Raw genomic sequence first — 21,903 nt, forward strand, 5'->3', positions numbered from 1 at the left:
GGATGGAGCTATTCTACGTTGGATGGACTTAAAGATAGGGATGGTCTGAGCGACCGGCCTCCTCTCTCCCACCAACTCTTCTGCGAAGTCCCTTTCCTCCTGTACACCATGTGTGTCGATGTGAAAATGTTCTGCTGCGCGAGCAAGAACTTCATTAAGGAGGGGTTGGTTATCAACTGGCGAGTCGGTAACTGGGGCTTCGCTTTCTACCGGGGAATCTACTCTGTAAATTTCCTGCTCATCTTCTACCTCCTCCAGGTCCTCATCCTCCGCATAGTATTCAGACCCGGTTCGTTCCTCCATAATTGTAAACTCCCCTTCAGGGAAAGGTTTTCCTTGGTATCTGGGGTGTGGAGTAGAGTATGGAGTAGAGTAAGGCTGCACCTCGAAGGGGTCAGGTCTTTCGACCCGGGCCTTTTTACTTAGGGGGATAGGATCAGAGGAGCCTGAGGGTGTGGCCCCTTGAGGGTCATACGAAAGGAAATGTTCTGGGTTTTTGTCATAAAAATCAGCTAAGGAAGACATCCTTGACATGACCCTGTCTATGTCCTCACTGGACCATTCTTTGGAACAGGGTATGACTTTAGTAGGCAGCTTAGAGGACTTATCAAGGGTACCCTTGCTGGATGTTGATGTCCCAGTAGATTTATGTTTATCTGTCTGCTTGGGGTGGAAGGATGGTCTTACAGGAGTGGAAGGCTGAGCTTTCCGCTGTTTCCCTCCCTCCCCGTGCGTGGAAAAATGTTTTCCCTGCCCCTTGGAGGCCCCAGAGACTTTCGACGCCTGGCGCCGAGGGTCGGGAGAGGTATCTTGTTTCGAGCGTGGGGCCTCGCTGGTGTTAACTGCGCTCTCGGTCTCTTGGAGCGCGGCCTGGGGGTGGAAGTCGTCTTCGTCTTCCGACGATCGAACTTCCGTTAATCTAGGGAGCGAGGCACTCTTGGCAAGAGTGGATGATTGCCTTGCGTCATGAGGCGATCTCGATCGAGAGCGCCCAGAGGACACCGAGTCGGACCGTTCTATCCGTGCCTCTTTCCGAGAAGTCGACATCGTCGAGGTTCGGTTGGACTTAGTGTGCTTAGTGTGTGTAGGGTGTGTAGCGCTTGCGTCGCCGGGGGTCTTCCCCATAGCCGCCCTGCCGGACAACCTTCCGAGGTCGGGGACCTGCGCTCGGCAGTCTTTCGACGCCGTAATGCCCTCGCCGTCCGAAAGTGCGGCGTCGCTGCCATCGCTGAAGGCGCCCTCCGCTGCCATGGCTGCCTGCCTGGCGTGGTGGGCCCAACGCTTTGTCGAACGGTCCTTAAGTGTTTTAGGTTTAAACCTACTACACGCTCTGCAGTTCGCTTCGGGGTGGTCCCTCGGCAAGCAGAGGTTGCACGTGGCGTGCCTGTCGACCCAAGGGTATTTGCGGTTGCACTTGGGGCAGAATTGGAAAGGGGTACCCTCCATACGCACCTTGAGGCAGCGGGCTGGTAAGTGTAGGAAATATATAAGGTGTACCTATATACCAAGAGTGAAGAGTATGTACCACCCCCCACTCTCCCTACTTGCAGGGCCGAGGCCAGCGGCCTACTAGGCCCGGGCCGAGGCCAGCGGCCTTCCGAGGCCCAGATCCGTCGTGCAGCAGCCGACGGTCGATGTCTTCTCCAGCCGTCGTCGAGTGTCGAGGGTCGACGTTGGGGTGGGGAAGGATGTCAATAAATAATTTTACTTCAATAATTAGCAAAAGTATGGCTAAGGCCAGGGAAACTCCGCAAGATGCTTCCGACCAGTATGGCGGAAAAAAACAATCTGAGGATCCTAGACGCGTGAGGGATCTTGGGTACAGTGGACGTCACACTAGGGATAGTATTACTGGCACGCCTGTGTCGACGCCCATTTTCGAGTTTCGAAAAACAAACTGTAATACTCCGCAGCTTCCACTAGATGTCGGCCTATGCACAGCATGTGATCTAAGCAGATTCCACAAGCCTCAGAAATATATATATATATATTGTTTACATTTTCAAATAAACCTTTTAATTTGCAAAACAAACCTACTTCTTGGCTCAGTGGGGTCAGGGGGATTCTAAGAGGGGGGTGTTATACAAGGGTTGTCATCCAGAGTACTGAACTGGATATAAAAATACATCAATAAGGGTTTTCCTCAGCATCCCAGACTAGGCATTGACTTAGCTGTAGTGTTGATTGAATATCGCTTACAGGTAAAAGGTTTATCCTGGTGGTAGTAGACCATGCTAATAGGTACCCAGAAGCAATACCTATGAGAACTGTTACGGCTCAAGCTGTGGCTAAGGCCCTACTTGGTATTTTTAACAGAGTAGGTTTTCCTAAGGAAGTGATATCTGACAGGGGATCATTACATGCAAGCCATGTGGAAAAATGTGGAGTCACTTACAAGTTTTCTACTGCCTACCATCCACAAACAAATGGGATGGTGGAGAAGTTTAATAGAACTATGAAGAGCATGATGGTGCTTTAGAAGAACCCCTTAAAAGAAAGTGGGAGTGTCTACTGCCATGCCTTCTCTTTGCATATAGAGAAGTCCCTCAGGAGGGAGTAGGTTACAGTCCCTTGGTACTTCTCTATGGCCATCCAGTCAGAGGTCCATTGGCCCTGATTAAGGAGGGGTTGGAGAGTGCTCCTTCCCCCAAGCCTGTCAGAGTGACTGACTATGTGATAGGTCTCCGGAGGAGAATGTCACACATGATGGAAGAGGCAAGTGATAATTTGAAGGCTGGTCAAGCTCTGGTCAAACATTGGCATGACCAGAAGGCTAACATGGTTGAGTTTACTCAAGACCAGCATGTTTTTGTTATGGTGCCCACAAGGCAGAGGGCCTTGCAGGACAAGTGGATAGGACCCTTCAAAGTTGTCGGTAAACTTGGAGAGGTGAACTATCTGGTGGATTTAGGCAATCCTAAGGAGGCTCCCAGTGTCTTTCACACCAACCTTTTGAAGGCTTATGTCTCTAGACCTGAAATAGGAGCTTTGCATCTAGCTTCAGCTCAAGAGGAGGAGGAGAGTGAACTTCTACCTGACCTCCCCAGAGGCTTACCTTTAGATGGGAAAGTGGAAGGAGTTAATCTCTGTTCCAGTCTAACATCTGACCAGCAGGATGAGTGCAAGTTACTGTTGAATCAGTTGGCCTCCTTGTTCTCACTTTCACCAGGCTTGACCCATTGGGGCCAGCATGATATCCTCACTGGCAACTGTTTGCCTGTGAAAAGCAGGGGGTACAGAATGTCAGACAATGTAAGAACCCACATAAGGAATGAGGTCAACAAGATGCTTGATCTTGGGGTTATAGAGCCCTCTACTAGTCCAGGGTCTAACCCAGTTGTGCTTGTACCAAAGGAAGGATCCAAAGAGTTGAGATTCTGTGTGGACTATAGAGCTCTAAATGCAGTCACCAGGACTGATGCCCATCCTTTACCTAGGACAGATGAGCTGGTGGATAAACTTGGTGCAGCAATGTACCTCAGCACATTTGACCTAACCTCAGGCTATTGGCAAATAGCTCTGACAGACCCTGCCAAGGAGAAAACTGCATTCTCCAACGCAGCAGGCCTCTACCAGTTTAAGGTAATGCCTTTTGGACTAAAGGATGCACCTGCTACATTTCAGAGGATGGTCAATTAAGTGCTGAATGGGATGGAGGACTTCTGCATGGCATACTTGGATGACATTGCAGTGTTCAGCCCTACATGGAAAGAATATATTGATCACCTAGGGTATGTTTTGCAGGCTCTTGAGCAGGCCCATCTGACCATAAAGGCAAGTAAATGTCAAATTGGTCAGAGTCAAGTAGTCTACCTTGGACATGAGGTAGGAGGAGGTGAAATAAGGCCATTGCCTAGCAAAGTACAGGCTGTACAAGAATGGGCCACCCCTACTACTCAAATCCAAGTGAGAGCCTTCCTAGGTTTCACTGGGTACTACAGGAACTTCATAGAGAACTATGGGATCATAGCTTCTCCCCTGAATGTTATCTCCTCTCCCAAATTTCCTAAGAAGGTGGGATGGAATGAGGAGTGCACTCAAGCCTTTGAAGGCCTGCAGAAAGCCCTTTGTCAAGCTCCAGTCCTAAGAGCCCCTGACTACCACCAACCCTTCATTGTGCAAACTGATGCTTCAAATACAGGTATAGGTGCAGTCCTTAGTCAACTGTATGAGAAAGGTAGGGAACATCCCATTTGTTTTATCAGCAGGATGTTAAAGGATCCTGAGACAAGGTGGGCAACAATAGAACATGAATGTTTTGCTATTGTGTGGTCACTGAAGAAGTTTAGACCATACTTGTATGGATCTACTTTCATTATTCAGACTGACCACCAACCCTTGAGATGGCTGATGCAAATGAAAGGGGGAAACCCTAAACTACTAAAATGGTCAATCTGCCTGCAAGGGTTTGATTTTACCATTGCGCACAGAGCAGGAAGTCACCACCAAAATGCCGAGGGTCTCTCTAGGATGTTTTTAACCGACTAGAGGTAAGAGATCCATCCAGGAGTGGATTAAATACTCCTGACCCTTAGTCTGGGGGGCTGGGGAGGAGTGTTAGGGAGAATTCTCATTTATGGCTAATTTCCCTTACCTAGTGAGTCCCCCAGCAGCTTTGCTGGATTTCTGGGATTATTTTTTTCCACCTGGTAAGAGTGTGAGCCTTTTCTCTTTTTTGTGTGTATTGTACTTGTTGTGCTCATGGGCTATGGAGTATTACCAACTCCCTAGGCATCATCTTTTTACTTATGTGTCACACAGCACCTTTAGTGCAGTGATACAGGGATGTCTTTTAGACTTCCCTTTGCGAACTCCATTTCTGGGGATGACTACTGTCCCCAGAAACATGCAAAGCCACCATTGGCTTTACTAGTCATTTTAAAATACAGATCCAGTACAAACCATCTTACAATGGACTACTGGAGGGCAATATCTTTCCCCTGTCCTTCTGTACCTCAAGGGGTACTTTGTGTCCCCCTTCCCGACTCGACATGGCTGGTGGCAGTGGTAACTATCATTTTTACACAGATTCCTGTGTTAGTGTTCTGGCTATGGTGACAGACGTGAACATAAAACCTGCTACCCCATATCATTTTTATCTTGGGTCCTAGCGTGGTTTTTCGCCATTTCGTGTTGGAAAGGTCTTTCTTGTTGTTTGCTTTTCGCACCAAACCAGGTTTGGTTTCCTTGTTCTCCGTCCTTTGGCAGGCTTCTGCGAAGAAGCCCTCCTTTGGCGTCTGGGTGTCTAGGTGGGCTGAATGTGAGGGAGGGGTTTAGTAACCCCCTCCACAGGGTCTCCTTGGAGGCCCAAGTCGCACTTTGTGTCGATTGGCTGAGGTGGTTGTCCGGGTTGGACAACCCCCCTGCTGTGTGATTGACAGCCAGACTGTGTGAATGGGGGATTTTGGCATAAAAGGCAGGACTCTTGGGTTGGAAGTCAGAGTCGCCACTGGAACTACAGGAACCAAAGAGAAGTGGAGAAGAAGACGGCTGCTGCAACTCCTGGATCCCGGTGAAGCCCTGCTGCAGTCCTGAGCTATCTACCCTACAACGACAGAGAAGATCCAATCTGGAGTCTTCTTCCCTTGAGCCTGGTGGGAAGAAGCTCACCTTCTACAGCCAGAGAACCCTCTTCTGGGTCGAAATCGCTGCACTGAGCTGTAGTGGTCCGGATAGCCATTAGAAGAGCCCTCTCCTGTTTTTAAGGAGTGCACCTTTTATTCATCGTTGCTTTGCTACTGCTGGCTTCATCCCTGGGTAGTGCAGATCGCTCCAGACGTCCTCCTTCTTGTCCCCACGACTGAAGCTTCAGGAACCGCGAGTCTGCGGGAACTACCAGATACAACTGCAGTGGCACCAGCTTTCTTCATCCGAATAAGGTACTGTGTTCATTTGGTCGTTCTAGCCGCCCGACCTTGAAGAATCGGGGTGAACCCTTTTCCTTTCCGAAGGCTTGTCCTTTCTTTCTTCGGTCTTATAACTTTTGCGTCCCTTTGACAATATCCAGTACTCCTGGCAACGTTAACCTTGAACTGTTCTAACCGTTCGATCCTCGACAACAGAGCCTCTGCTCCATTTGACACTGGCGCAGGCCTATTGACTTTAATCTGCCTCTTAGAACACGTCTTCTGATTCAATTGCCTTGACAAAAGTATTGCCTATGATTTTTATCCACTATTCCCTTGTTTTAATTCTATGTGGTAAGTGAGTTTGACTTCGGTTACATTTCTTCCCGCAGGTACGCTTTCTTTCGTAAGACCGAACTGTCATTACTGTCAAAAAGTGATCGCGTATTAACCCAGGGTAACGTCTTTGTTTCGAAACACTGGTCTGTCAAATCCAAATGTACTTACCTTGAATAGACCTGAACAAGAAGAACTGGTTGTGTGTACTATATTTAAAGTGTGGTTTTATTTAATAGAAGTGAAGTGTTTTGTGAACAGATGGTTTATAAATAAATGTACTTAAACCTTGAGTCAGTGTTTGCTTGAGTCACAGTAATTGTAGTCCCTTGTGTAATCCCTATTACTGCTCATTTGCTCTTGAGACAAGTCTGGCTGCTCAGCCATCGCTACCAATTTACTGTGTAGTACAGGCTTGTATCAAAGGTGAAATTGTACTATCACTTGTAGTCCTAATTGTATGTAGTGTTCCCTAAGTGTACTGCATATGATTCTGCCTAACACCCTGGAAGAACTTGACCTCGATGTCCTCGGTCTTACTGAGACATGGTTCACGGCCAGCTCTGTCACAAGCTTTGACACTCTCCTCCCTGATGGCTACAAGATCCTCTCCGCACCCAGACCCATCCATTACGGAGGGGGTGTAGCCTTGATCTTTCCTGAGTGGATTCCTGCTTCTATCATTCCCAAGCATACATATTCCTCTTTCGAATGCCTTGTCTGCAGGCTTCTCTCTCTCCTAGCCACTCTCTTACCATGGTTACTATCTACTGACCTCCTGGTCAGATTACCCAATTTCTCTGAGTGGGCGGACCTCTCCTCTTCCCTCCTGGCCTCAACCAGTCAACTCCTCCTTCTTGTGAAATCAATATCCATCTAGACTCTCCTTGTTCCTCCTCTGTACTCTTCCGTGACCTCTGTGATTCCCTCTCCCTCTCTATCATCCCCCTCTGGCCCAACTCACTCTGCAGGGCACACACTTGATGTCTTGATCTCCTCTGACCTCCCCCTCTCCATCCCTCTGACCACTCCTCTCTCCTGGAGCGATCACTCCCTCCTCTCATCTCTCCCTCTCTTAACCCCAGGCCAAGTCTACCCCAACACTGCCACCTACCTTCTCAGAGATCCGGCCCATTAAGCGTGTGTCAGTTGAGGCTTTTGCCGCTACCTTCTCTCGCCCCGCTCCACCTCTGGCTGACTACATCCTGACACAGCCCTGTCTATGCTCTACTCTTCTATTTCCGATACTCTTGATGCACTTGCCCCTGTAATAGAGGATCCGTTTGAAGCCCAAAGCCAAGTGCAATTCTTGGTATGACTCTGACCTAGCTACACTTAAACGTAAGTGTAGGATGGCTGAGAGGAAATTAGGGCTTCTTGTTCATCCTCTGACAAACTGGCCTGTCACCTGCTCCAAAGGCAATAATGACTCTCTGTCCACACCAAGAAGAGAGCCCACATCCAAGCCTGTGTCTCTGCGGCATCTAACAACTCTTTAAAGTCTGAAAGGAGCTGGCCAACCCTGCTGCAGTCTCTACCTCTCATGTTACCTCCCAGACCCTTTGCACGGCCCTTGCCTCTCACGTAATCTCAAAAACCCAGGATATCCTGTCCACCCTCTTGCCCCCCCCTCTTCTCCATCTCCTTCTGTGAACTCTGGCCCTCCTACAGCCAACCCCCACACCCCACCCTCTTTCTCGTCCTTTCCTATTTTCTCCCCTGACGAGGTCTCTAGACAAGTCTGATCTATGAAAGTCTTGTCAAAACAGGTTACTCCCTGTTCTTCCAAAACGATCAAGGACCGCATTGACAGCCTTGCTCCTACCATGGCTGATTCTACAACCTCTCCTTCGCCTCAGGAGCCTTCCCCTCCCCCCCTGAAGCACTCTCTTGTGCACCCTCTTCTCAAGAAATCCACAGCTGACCCTTCTTGCCCGGCCAACTATAACCCAATCTCAATCACTCCTTTTCTGGGCAAACTCCTGGCCATCTCGCAGCTTAACCTTCACTCTGACTCTGTTGGTTGTCTTCATGACCATCAGTCTGGCTTTAGAGCTGCCAGAAGCACAGAAACTGCTCTCCTGAACATCCGCGAAGTTCCGCTCTCCAACCTTGACTCAAACATCGCAAGAAAGGGTGAGGAACCTTTTCACAGTGGACAATTTTAGAAGTAGACCTCAGCGCCCTTATAATTGTTGAAAAAATGGTGGTTGTCGCATGAACTTAGTAACAGCAGAGTATTAATGGTTCCTCAACTCCGTTTTAGGGAAAAGTTATAAAATTGTTGTTACACTTTTTGAATTCATGCGCCAAAGCATCATAGAAAAACTCCACTCAATAGGGTTGTGATTATATAATGGTGTATTGAGTAAACAATTGCCCTATAGTGATGACACGTGTTTCAACGGACCCAACCGTCCTTTTCAAATCAGGGCTAAATCATGTTGCAAAATGTATTTTGTGCATTGACATACATCAAGAAATGGAACAGCATTCAAGTGAAAAAGTTGAACGTAAACAGGGATAACAGGGAGGGGAGTAGGGGAGGATTGATTAGGGTGAGAAAAATATATTATTCCATACGCAGAGACAAAATGGGGGAGGGAAAAAAAGGAAAGAGAAAGAACAATAAGTTATTCTGTCTATTGAGTCGTACATCTCATGACAAAAATGTATATCGGATGGTAAAGAAAATAAAAGGAAATGTTCTTACCGAATGGTATTGACTTGTTATTTAGAACACAGCTTTTCAGCAAAAACGAATAGCACTCTACACATCAATCAAACATGATACTGCTTTGGATGCCATAAATTATACTTTTTCCCAGGATACAGCATCAAATTATCAATCAATCAAGATGCTCAAGGAAATGTTGCTCCTAACATTAAAAAACAACTAATTTCTATTTAACAAGGAGTACTACAGACAAATCAGAGGCGTAGCTATGTGTGTGAAATATGCCCCGGCTTTGGCAAACCTAGTAATGGCCATGTACGAGGACCAACATATATATTCCGATGGAGACTACGAAGAGAATGTTATTCTATGGATTCATTACATAGATGATGTTTTTCTTATTTGGAAGGGGGATGACAACAAACTGCAAGCATTCAGACAAAGAGCAAATCAGAATTCACTGGGAATAGAATTCACTGGAACCTCGAGTACATCAGAGGTTAACTATTTGGACTTAACGATTTATGTGGCTGAAAACCAACTGATGACGAAAACCTACAGGAAACAAACAGAGGCAAACTGAACTTTGTTTGCTACCAGCTGTCATTTCAATCCGGTAATTAAAAATATCCCGAAAGGAGAATACATACGAGCTCGAAGGAACTGCACGGCAAAAGTAGCCTTTGATGAAAAATGTAAGTTGCTCTCAACGTGATTTTTAGCCAGAGGATATGCCAGAAAGAATATAACAAAAGCACGTGAACAAGCAAGGGAACTAAACAGAGAGACAACACTGACCACTAGCAAGCAGACAGCTTGTCAGCCTGAAAGAATATGGTTTATCACAACATACTGCGCCAACAATGCAACATTAAGAAAGATCTTAACAAGGAATTGGCATCTTTTGAAACTAGATCCTCACATTAAAGATTTCATTGAAGGCAGCCCCTCAGTGACATTTAAAAGCGCAAGAACGCTGAAGAACATTCTGATTCCTTCATTTTTACCAGAAGAGAAACGCACAAAAACGGCATCATGGTTACCACAACTACCCATGGGATTTAGAAAATGTAGCTTGTGCTCCATGTGTCAGTATGCAATGGGCAATACAGAAGTTTTTGAAGATAATTTAGCACTAAGTATAAGATCTCTGATTTTATAAACTGCAAAACCAAATTTGTAATTTATGCAATCATTTGCCAATGCGAAAAAATTTACATTGGAAGTACAATCAGAGAGATGAGAGTAAGAATCCGGGAACATATGTCGAGCATTGGCAGTCAGAACGTAAACCTACCACTGGCATTTCCCTGGCAATAATATCACCAATTAGCAATAAAAAAAGACATCGGATACTTGGGATTTAAAAGAGTAACCCTTGGACCCCGAGGAGGCAATCAAGAAATGAAATTGATACAAGAGGAAGCAAAATTAATCTGCCGCTTTCGGACAGTGGAAAGAGGCCTCAATTCCGACAATGAGATGTTCTCTTTCTTATGAAACAAAAAGTTTTCATGCCTATGCTGGTGTTTTTTACATGATGTATAACTGTAATGTTTTCAATTGCATACCACAACACAACATCAGACTACTGAGAGGATTGAACTACAATTATAGTAAGCTCACTAATACCCATTTAAAATTCAAAAACAGTAATATTAATGGAAACAGACATTTGGCGCAAATCATGCCTGTGCTATTACGCTAATTAGTATTTTCCTTGCAATAGCAATTAACACAACACAATTCTGCGATCAATACTTGTGATCGCTATGGCAACGGCAAGCACTCGATTTTGTGATAGGTTCACACACACATTCATTGTAGAGTTAATACGCACTGCAAGTTAGAACGTGTTGCTCAAGATGTAACTTTCTCCCATTAGTTAACACGAACACATAGTATATATAATACCACACACATTTGTATTCTCATATATATCAGTATGGGCTCACTCTCCGGAGTTAAGAATGTTTTCATTGATCGCAGCCCAAAAGATGGCGGCCGGAATAGAGACTAAGGTAGGACTAATACGGTTGCCCAGGAGACCGCAACAACAACAGTTAAGGCCACCATTTTGGACCGCATACGAATGCGGACAGATTTCCACAGAGCTGGAAACTGAAAAGCACAGGTAAGCTAAGACTAGAATTGTGACTGCACGCGCATTTTTCACGGCACGCTAAGCCCCCCTTAGGCTCTCATGAGGACATAGACTATAATGAATTATAGAAACACCAATGATGTAAGAATTCATTGTGAACTTTAGGAACATGCAATCCTCGCTCCTCCATGTGAGTAAAGCATTATCAGACAAACTTTGAAGATGCAACTCTATTCTTACTTTATTCGCACTTCTTAACTAAAATTGTTAAGAGACATGCAATACACAGATTGTTTTAAAGCATCAGCAGACAGACTCTAAAGATGCAACTTTATTCGCACTTCTTAACTAAAACTGGTAAGAGACATGCGACACACAGATATATTCCCCACAGTAGATGAGGAATAGTACCCTAGTAAATCAGAACTATGAACAGTATAATATAAATCAGGAGTGCTATTTCATCAGGCACAGGATTAACTATTCCAAGTTTACTTGGCAGGTTGGGATTGAACCCATGGCTTATTCATTTTCGCTGAAAAGCTGTGTTCTAAATAACAAGTCAATACCATTCGGTAAGAACATTTCCTTTTATTTTCTTGACCATCCGATATACATTTTTGTCATGAGATGTATGACTCAATAGACAGAATAACTTATTGTACTTTCTCTTTCCTTTTTTCCCCTCCCCCATTTTGTCTCTGCGTATGCAATAATATATTTTTCTCACCCTAATCAATCCTCCCCTACTCCCGTCCCTGTTGTCCCCGTTTACGTGCAACTTTTTCACTTGAATGCTGTTCCATTTCTTGATTTATGTCAATGCAAAAAATTAATCTTGTAACATGATTTTACCCTGATTTGAAAAGGACGGTTGGGTCCGTCGAAACACGTGTCATCACTATAGGGCAATTGTTTACTCAATAAACCATTATATAATCACAACCCTACTGAGTGGAGTTTTTCTTTGATGCTTTGGCGCATGAATTCAAAAAGTGTAACAACAATTTTATAACTTGACTCAAACATGCCCTCTGTCCTCATCCTACTCGATCTCTCTTCTGCCTTAGACACAGTTAACCATACCATCCTGCTCAACCGTCTCTGTTACAACCTGGGTATCACTGATCAGGCTCTGGCCTGGCTGGCTTCTTTCCTCTCGGATCGACCCTCCCAGGTCCAACTTGGGTCCTTCCTTTCATCTATCGTCCTTTGTACCTGCGGTGTTCCCCAGGGGTCTAACCTCTCACCCTGGCTTTTCAACCAATACCTGGCATCTCTCGCCCACCGCATTGCCATTTTTTGCTCAAATTTTCAGTGCTATGCAGATGACACTCAACTCATTTTCAGGCTTCCCTCGGCCACCTCTTCTCCTTCTCTCATCTCTGATTTCCTATCTGCCATTCAGGATTGGTGTGCCGCCAACGATCTCAGTCAGTAAGACGGAGATCCTCCTCATCGGCACACCTTCACCCTCTGTTCCTGTCACCCTCTGGCCGGCCTCCCTTGGCCCTCCTCCTACCCCCACCTGCGAGGCTAAGAACCTCAGGGTCATCTTTGACTCCACACTTTCTTTCTTTGCTCACATCTCTGATGTCTCTAAAAAGTCAAACTTCCTACTGCACCTCCTCAGAGGTATTCTGCCTTTCCTCTCATTCCCCAGAAGCTCACTGTCTCTCGATCCCTGGTTCTCACTAAGTTGGACTATTGCAACAGCCTCTTTCTAAATGTAGCTGCTTCTACTCTTCGCCCTTTGCAACGTATCCAGAACAGGACTGCGTCACTTGTCCTTGGCCTCAAGCCCTGGGATCGTATCTCTCCAGCCCTGAAATCTCTCCACTGGCTCCCAGTGGCTTACAAGACCCTTTGCATTGTCCATAAGGCTTTCTGGGGCCTAGGGCCAAAATACCTTCAGCTGTCCCTCTGTAAATACCCTCCATCCCGAGCTCTTCGCTCCTCCACCTCTAAATGCTTCAGGGTCAGTCATTTTTCAAAGAAACGAGCTGGGGGTAGATCTCTGTCTCCGGCTGGGTCCTCCCTCTGAAACAGCCTGCCTGCCACTCTGAAACTTGAGGAGAACCATCTCCATTTCTGGAAACAAATGAAGACCTTCTTCTTTGCTTCTGCCTTCGCTCCTCCTCTCCCCTGCTGCTCTGTTCTGTCTCTGCATCATGCACCTGTGTACCCTCTGACTTTCGGGCCCATGAACCTGCTCACCCTGCACCCACCCTCACTACCTCCTTGCAATCCCTTGCACTGTGGTCTGTATCAGTAACCCTAGAGTACCCCCCCATTATTTTCTGCACTTATCAGATACACCCTGTCTGTTGCCTTTAACCTAGCACTTGCCACTGGCTGGCTGCCCTACCACAGCTTCTTGCTTTTTATTTATTTATGTATTTTATTCCTTTGTTCACCACATTCCATTCCCCCTATGCACTTCCCCCTTTCCCTCTCCCTTGCGCGTTCTCAATGTCACTGGGCCTACTAAGATCATTGTTTTTGTTGTCGCTTGTTCCCCTCCCTTGCCTCGTCGCGCTCTGAAACACTTGTGTACGAGCGCGATACAAATAAAATATCAATATCAATACTAAAGCCGAGAAAAGATCCTAGAGAGAGCACTTCATATAGACCTATCTCCCTACTAAATATAGACGCCAACATATACTCTAAAGTCCTAGCGAACCGTCTGGCAGCAGTCCTTCCTAAAAGTATCAACCCAGACCAAACAGGCTTCATACTAGGCAGATTAACAGGGGATAATATCCGGCGAGCACTAAATCTAGTGGAAATAGCAACCTCAGACCACCATAAAACAGCCCTATTAGCCCTGGACGTGTCCAAGGCTTTCGACAAAGTGGACTGGTCCTTCATGCAACTCACCCTTAAGGCTTTCCAATTCGGCCCACTCTTCCCTAAAATGGTCCTGGCCAAATATCACTAGTCGAAAACCTCCCTATGGGTTATCCAAGACTAACACCATCCATATCACTGACCAGTGGGACTAGGCAGGGGTGCCATCTCTCCCTCCACTGTTAGCTTTAATAATGGAACCCCAGGCCCAGCGGATTCGGTAAGGACCCCAATATTAAGGGGTTGCAAATAGGCACCACAAACCCCAAAATCTCGCTCTAGGCCGACAATGTCCTGCTGTCCATAACAAACATCCAGCCCTCACTGACACACTCCCTCCAAGAACTACACAGTTTTTGAAGGGTAGCCGGGTACACAATCAATTACGGGAAATACTCAGTCCTGCGGTGGGATTGACTCCAGAGGAGATGGAAGTCCTCAAACCACTTTGCCCCATCCAATGGAACAAGAAATCTATAAACTACCTAGGAGTACAGGGCCCGGCCTGACCGGGAGAAGTATATTCAGTAAGCTCCCCCCACCCCTCTTTAAAGAACTAGAAAAAAGACCTTGAGCACTGGGCCTCTCAAGAAATATCACTCCTGGGACAAATTACAGCCTGTAAAATGAACATGCTCCCATGATTTCTCCACTATTGCTCCTCCTTACCCGTCCCAATCCCGCTGCCCCCCCTTCTCTACCTACAATAGAAAATGCTCTGCTTTATATGGAGGGGGAAAAAATACAGGATCGCTAAAAAAGTGATGATGGGCAGTGCTCCCCTGGAAGGAATAGGTGTCCCGAACTTACACCAATACTAGGTTGCCTCACAAGTGGCATGCTTCCAAGCCTGAATCCCCTCAACAGAGCTTCCGAGGTGGGTGGAGATTGAACAGTCAAGACTGCCGTTACCCATGTGATCTCTTCCCTACATCTACCCCCTTCCCCCATAAGGAAGTCCTGGCCAGGCATAATTTCATTCACAAAATGTACACTGCGAATATGGGACTGGGCGTTGAAATCCAAAGGCATCCCCTGTGGCCTGGGCCCAAACACCACAATCTTTCATAACCAGTCCTTCACTCCAGGAACCCACCCCAAAAACTTTAGGAACTGGGTGAGAGGGGGGCTGAAAGTCCTAGCACAGCTGTTCGAAAATGGCCATCCACACACATTTGAAAGCTGCAAAGCAACCTTCGATCAGGCCTAAACTGATAAATTCTCCTACACCCAGCTCCACCACTGGTGTACTCACCCACTGGTCCGACTGGGGGACACACGAGACCTCAACCCCATCAAACTCGCTATGCAAGGGGTACCGACGGGAGGAATGACATCTAACCTATATAAACTTCTCCAGGAGGACATGCTGACCCTCAGGCCCACGTACATGATACAATGAGAAACAGACCTGGGACACCCGATCGAGGATCACACCTGCATGGACATCTGGACAAGAAGCTACTCCTCCTCGTTATGCGTCACAAATAGAGAATGTGACCTTAAGCTGCTCCTCCGCTGGTACTACCCCCCGGTGCGTCTCCATCATGTCCAGAATTCGCTAGACCCACAGTGCTGGCGTAAATGTGGGCTGCAAGGCACCTACCTACACATGTGGTGGGACCGCACCATCATCCAATCTTTCATCTTTCTGGAACCTATGTCTCTCCACCATCGAGGCCATCACCCGGATCACAATTTCAAAGATTTGTTAGGTGGTACTCCTCGGTTCCCCAGTCCCAGGGGCATATCCAAGGAAGGGGGCAACAGCCAAACCTATAACGCAGCTGCTCCTCGCAGGAAGAATTGCGATTGCCCGCACCTGGAATATCCCAGAGGGCCCATGATGGTGGATCAAAATATGGGACATTCTTGTGGCGCAAAAGGTTACTGCTGCCAAGTAAGACTCCCTGCACAGGTTCACGGACAGTTGGGCTCCGACTCTAGACTATGACCGGGACTTCCCAGCACAAACTCACAAGCCCCATCTATCATGGCTGGTCTTACGAGACAGTACTTAACAATGGACTTCCTTTGGCCTATAGAGAAGAGGAAGGAGGGCAACTGGGACAAAGGGGAAGATGAGCGTGCAAATAAGGGAAAAGGGAATATACTCTTCAGCTGCTGCTACATCCAATCACCAAATAACATTATACCTGTGATATTGTATTGATTCCCATGTATGCAACCAAACCAAAATAAAATTGTTAGAATTGGTTTTTTTTAAATAACAGTTTGATAATTATAAATATATTTGTTCATGATTACAAATGCTCCAGTCGGGAATGGAAAGCATGTTCTTCTCAAAATTCGCTTTTTTCTCAAAACTTTGAAAAGTAGCATATAAAATATCTGGAGTCCTGGGTAGTAATGAAAGACCTAATATAACCTGTTTTTGTGTCTGAATGAGCCCCATTAGGTTTTAAGAGGGCATAGCTTCCTGAAAAATGAAATATGAATGTGATAAAATGACAAATTTGACTTACGTTACTTTGATTATAGTCATGCACGGTAAAACATTAGTTGTGACAATCATATTAACAGATATTCGAAAGATTGTGAGAATGTAACGAAAAAATCACCTCTAGTATTTTTCCTGTACGTACATTTGTGGATGACTCTGACAGGAGGGTGGTATCATGTTCTGTTTGAGTGAGGGACATGTGAAGCGTGGCGGAATTGTTCTCGAACTGAAACTGAAAAGGAATAACACACGTGAATCAAAATGCATACATGTTTTTATCACTTCAAAAGTTTAACTGAAAATGCAAACGATGCATAATAATTAACTACCAGACTGCAGATTACAGTTCTCTGCTGCATTCCACAACCTGCAACAGTGTTAATTCTCGCTAGACCGTAGAATAACAAAAGTCCCAACGGCGAAGTTGCAGATCGTTCCCTTTACAAACACAACTCTCCTTGACTATACAAGTGAGTTCCTAATCATTTAGACCTGTGATCTATCACAGCAAAGGGATTCTTATGCACAGTGTCACGTGGTTGACACTGATCGACACATAAAGGCCAGACAAAAGGGTGCAATTGAGAAAAATGTTTAGTAAGAACTGTGTACAAATTGGACCAAAATAACAATTTGGTAGGTTCTAAACTATTCAACAAACGTTGTCAGGGTAGTTATTCAACAAGATGTGGAGGGGCAAGGGTTAAGGAAAAACAGAAAGTTCTTTCAGTTCTCATTAAATCCAGATGCGGGATCTCTCCTGGCAGGTATACATAAATACCAGTAAGCATATAGTCTTGGGCTTAAGAGGTTTCGCAACAATTTTTTATGGTCCTCTCATGGTCTCTTTTAAGCACTCTTCTTCTACCTTTATGGGGAGAGGAGATCCTTCTCGCGGGCCTCAGCTTTAGACTCAGAGCCTGTGGATGGACTCTATAAGTAGGGTTATGAGTGGAGGGCCTTCCATCAATGATCAGAGCCACATGTTGACAGGAGTCTGCTATACAGTCTTGACAGGGTTACCACTATGTCCCTCATTATTTTGTCGATACGTGTTTCGACCTCAGGGGTCGTTATCAAGGAAAAATAAACTTAAGGGTATGGAAATTAAGTCTGCATCCCTATGCGTGGTCGATCCACGGCACAGGTGAGTCCCTGTTCAAGTCGTTTGTGCTGATGTCAGCTGACTTCACCACAAACTACTTGAACAGCCTGCTACGGCGTCAACAGGGACCTGTGCCTTGGAATCTATTAAGAGAGAAATATTCTCTTGACTTTGTAATTGTCTGTAATTGTCTGGCACAAAGGTGTCGGCTCTGATACAACAATCCAGACCTCTCGTCCAGAAACAGTGGGCCACTGTTTCCATTCGACCCAACACGCAGCAGGACAAGACCAAATCTCACCTGGAAGCGCGACAGTCCCCCAGTTTTATTGCTCCTTTCTACAAATATATACCCTTTTTAGTTTTGGCTATTAGGTGGTGCTGAAAGCGCTACCTATAAAGCCGAAACTATTGTCAAAATAACAGCTTTAACATAAGAGCTTGAAATAGGGGCTTTGAATGTAGGTTTGTAAAGCTTTTCAATGCAGGTTGACAAATGAGGATGGATTTATGTAGTTTGGCTATGTGTCCCACCCATTTAACGCCCATTGGTAAGTGAAATCTATACGATTTGCCTCCCATTTTCCCTCCAACCACACCTCTTTCTGCACTCTTTGGCTCAATTTCTACTGTCTAGTGAATTTGTCAGCCATTTTTACTTCAAAAATGGCGGCTGCCATATTTTAACGTTAAGAAAAAGTTATTGGACTTTATTGATACTTTAAAAAATATTTACTACAGATTTTAAGTAATGTACACATTTTAATGTATTTTGTATTTAAAAATACATCCATATAGTGATTTGTGGAGTGTTGGTCTAGTGTTTTTAATGTAAGCAGCACCTGATTGGCTGTGCAGTGAGTGATGTCAGTATGATGTGGATGGTTCTCCAGTCTGTATGTGTTTACTCACAGCAGCCATTTTCTTTCACCATCCGTCAAGAAGTAAGTTATTTGTATATTATGTCTTTTTCGAACAACGCACCTCGACTGCCCGGATATGGAGACGTTCTGCATTTCTCTCCCAGCGAGCTGCAGAGTGCCTTTGCAAGCACAGACAGTGTCCGGGCTCCATTTTGAGCCGCATCAAGGCCCTGTAGTGTCAGCACAATTAAACTGTTAGCACAGTGGGCCGTAGAAGTGGAATTGAGAACTGCCTATCTGTATTATCCTTGAGGTGTCCCTGTCAACAACCGCATTTAATTGGAATGTGAAAAAGAGGAACACAAGCAACTGAAATGCTTTAGTAGTATGACGGGGGAGCTTTGTGAAGACCCACCTCTCATTCTCGCAGTCTAGGCTTGTTGCATGAGGACAGTGAGCACGGGGGACTTACAAGCAAAAACAGCGGTCTGTTCCACGATCTGCGCTCAGAATAGAAAATATGACTATCGAGGGGGGCACTGTTGCACGCACAGGAAATGGCCGTCTGACCCAAGGAGCTCAGCTCGGTTCCGTGGCTAATCCTTTTCCTAAATTAATCCTTATGGAGGCCACCATTCGAAATGAAACATAGGGATACCGACTTGTGAAAGATGGGGGAACGATCGACTGGAGGCCTGAATAGAACCGCTTGGTCTGAGGCGAGAAATCCGCTCTACTCTTTTTGGCGAAGACACCTTCTGCTGCGGGCTGCCTGTGGGAACCAGGCGTACAATACTTAAGCCCGTGGGAGAAGACGGCCTCTAGGGGGAGGAGCCTGACACAAACAGAGCAACACCACTACAACAGCAGCTAGAGCAGGGGAAGGAATCTACAGCGGACAAGGCCACGGCAGTGCAGCCCTTCGGAACACTTGGCTGGGCTGGTCCCTGCTTCTAACTTCTGCAGAGGTTGGAGGCCTTCATGGACACCCTTCAGCTCTGACCAAGATCCGCCAGGCTCTTCTGCGACACAACTGCGCATGTATCCGAGTGCCTGCGCGCTCTGCCTGGCCCGCGGACCTGTGTGGGTGCGAGGCTACAACATCAGCTCTGGGAGGTCTGGGGGCACGGACAGACGACAGACTGAGTCCAACGCCACACGCTAATCCAACATTATAATACCAGATGTGGGAGACGCAGACCACTAACGTCTAATTCGATAGAGGCCTGGGACGCAGACTGCCCGAGAACCCAGTGGGACGACTGTGGGGCAAAAGTAAGGAAACACCTACAAACCCTGAACGGAGGAGCGGTTGTGGACCTGCCCCAATCCGTCAGAGAGCTCCTGGTGCGCCGAGACGCTCTGCACTCACCCGCTCTGGTGGAACAAACGGAGGGCACATAAGGCCCAAACGTATCATTTGAATGTAACTGCTCTGATACCCCTGGGACACGCATATCCCTGCCGAGTGGGGTTAAAGGGACAGGGGGGCCGCCCGACATCTCAGTGCAGGGAAGCTGTGAGCCTACGCCCACGAACAGTAGCCCCCTGTGGCTACGGGATTGGGGGAGATGTGGGCGACATCGCCTGGCACCGCCTGGAGCTTTAAGGTCCAAAAAATCTGACGCAGAGGTGCTGCTGGTGGCCCTCTCGGCGCTGCACCTCTTCCAGGAGGCTGACACTTGGGATTATGGTAGAGGAGGGGGGAAGCTACACATAATTCATAGGGACGTGAAACCGAATGGATCACCGGCCCACCTCCGCCAGTGGGGTGTTGGGCGTTACCCGCGTCCCGCTGTAACTCCGGCCCGACTTGCAGCTGCATGGATGTCAGGCCGCCCAGATAACAGCAGCAGGGTCTGGAGGGTCGGTGGTGTCCTCGGGCCCCAACGCATAAACCTGTGAGGCAGGTGGAAATGAAGCGGCGCGCAGGAACACAACCCGCTTTGGGCACTACAATGAGTGGAGGGACCCGCTGACTGGCAGGGCATGCCCGACTTACCAAGCCTTCATTCCTAAGTGGAGTGGGCCGGGGTGGCACCCAGATCTACTCATCTTACGCCTGGATAAAGCAACGTGCCCTCGTTATGAAGTCCCCCTAGCGTGACTGCATTGCGGCTCTGCAATCTGAACACTAAGGAGACTTAGCCAAAACACTGGGGAAGTGCGAAGATCTCAAATCCAGGTCAAGAAGGAACAACATCCGGATAGTTGGAGTTTTGGAAGCCTTCGGCAAGGGCCCCATGGAAGGGTGTGTTGATGCCCTACTGCTATCCCTTTTTGGCACAGAATCCTTCTCGACGCACGTCCTGGTTGAAAGGATTCATTGCACCCTAGCTCCGGTCCCCCGACCGGGAGCGCCACCCCGCTCTAGCATTGCCCGTCTCCTTAATTATAGAGACAGAGATACGATTCTTAGACTGGCCAGAGAGAAGGGCACCCTACAATATGAAGAGAATAACATCCACATCTACCTGGACTTCGCGGCAGGCGTACAGGCACAGAGGAGATCATATGAGCCAGTAAAATGATTACTCTGACTGTGCTGTGTCCCGTATGCCCTGATCTTCCTAGCCAAAATGAGGATACAGCATGGGGGCAAGGCACACATTTTTGAAACTCCTTCAGAAGTTATGGCATTTGTGGAAGCCTCCATCCCACTGCCCCCCAGGGAGGATGGTGCTGATCAGAATGGGAGACCCAGACCGGAGGAGGAGAGGCGAGATCCAGCAGACTGACAGGCGACCGGTTGATATCCTTTATACAAGTTGATCAAACATTAGAATAGGCGGCTTTAGACACCACTTGTTAAGCCCGGTTTGAGGGCATCGGGGAAGAATGCCACACTGTTGCAACATGCAAGCTTCGGGAGTGTTCCACAAGTTTTCAGGTCTACATCATCAAGTTGGGGGAGATGATGCGGGGCGGGGAGGGGACAGCTGGACACTCTCCAAGACACCCACGAAGGGGGAGAGGAAGGTGTGGAGTCTTGGACATGTTGTGGGGGTTAAATGTACAAAACCGTATGGTCATGCCGCTGCGGACGGCACCTTCCTAGCTAAGGCACACATGGTACAAGGTCTCCTAGACAAATACAAATGGTCTATAAGAATCCCATGGGCAAAGGGCTAAACCTTAAACTTTTAACTTGGAATGTTCCTGGGCTCAACAACCAGATTAAGTCCAGAAAGGTGGGATCATACATCGCTAGACACCACCTGAACATAGTGATTCTGCAAGAAAAACACAGGCGCAAAAAGGTTGGCAATGATTTACTTACACACTGGGGCTAACAAAGGTACTACATGGAATACTGCTCCCAGGCTAGGGGTGTACACCCCTCGGTGGGCTTCAGATATGTGAACAGCAAGATTGACCCCCAAGGGCGATATGTATTGGTCTAGGGGATATAGCTGGGAAACCATTCGTGTTGGTCAACACATTTGGACCAAACATAGACGACCCTGAATTTTACACAGACATCTTGAATATGCTCACCCCCGCAGATGATGCCTGGATAGTGTGGGGTGGCGACTTCAACACGATATTAGATACCTCCCTGCACCGCTCATCGGTTATGCACCGGGGACCCACCAAAGCGGCCGTCACTTTACGACAGATTATACTACAGCTGCCCCTAGTTGATGCATGGAGG

At 47.0% G+C, this 21,903-nt stretch overlaps 1 protein-coding gene across 2 annotated transcripts in view; it reads right to left on the minus strand.

Moving 5' to 3' along the window:
* Window positions 1–21,903, minus strand: part of PCGF5 (polycomb group ring finger 5) — a 1,257,849-nt gene that overhangs the window by 39,919 nt on the left and 1,196,027 nt on the right. The window contains exon 9 of one of the 2 annotated variants that reach the window (XM_069611309.1): window positions 16,423–16,512. In XM_069611309.1, coding sequence (XP_069467410.1) covers window positions 16,423–16,512 — 90 coding nt within the window. Of the gene's footprint in view, window positions 1–16,398; window positions 16,513–21,903 lie in introns of both variants that reach the window. The other variant, XM_069611308.1, reaches the window with a different exon arrangement.

The sequence above is a fragment of the Ambystoma mexicanum genome, chromosome 8 (genome assembly GCF_040938575.1).
Source record: "Ambystoma mexicanum isolate Mex_15411 chromosome 8, UKY_AmexF1_1, whole genome shotgun sequence".
Lineage (NCBI taxonomy): Eukaryota > Metazoa > Chordata > Amphibia > Caudata > Ambystomatidae > Ambystoma > Ambystoma mexicanum.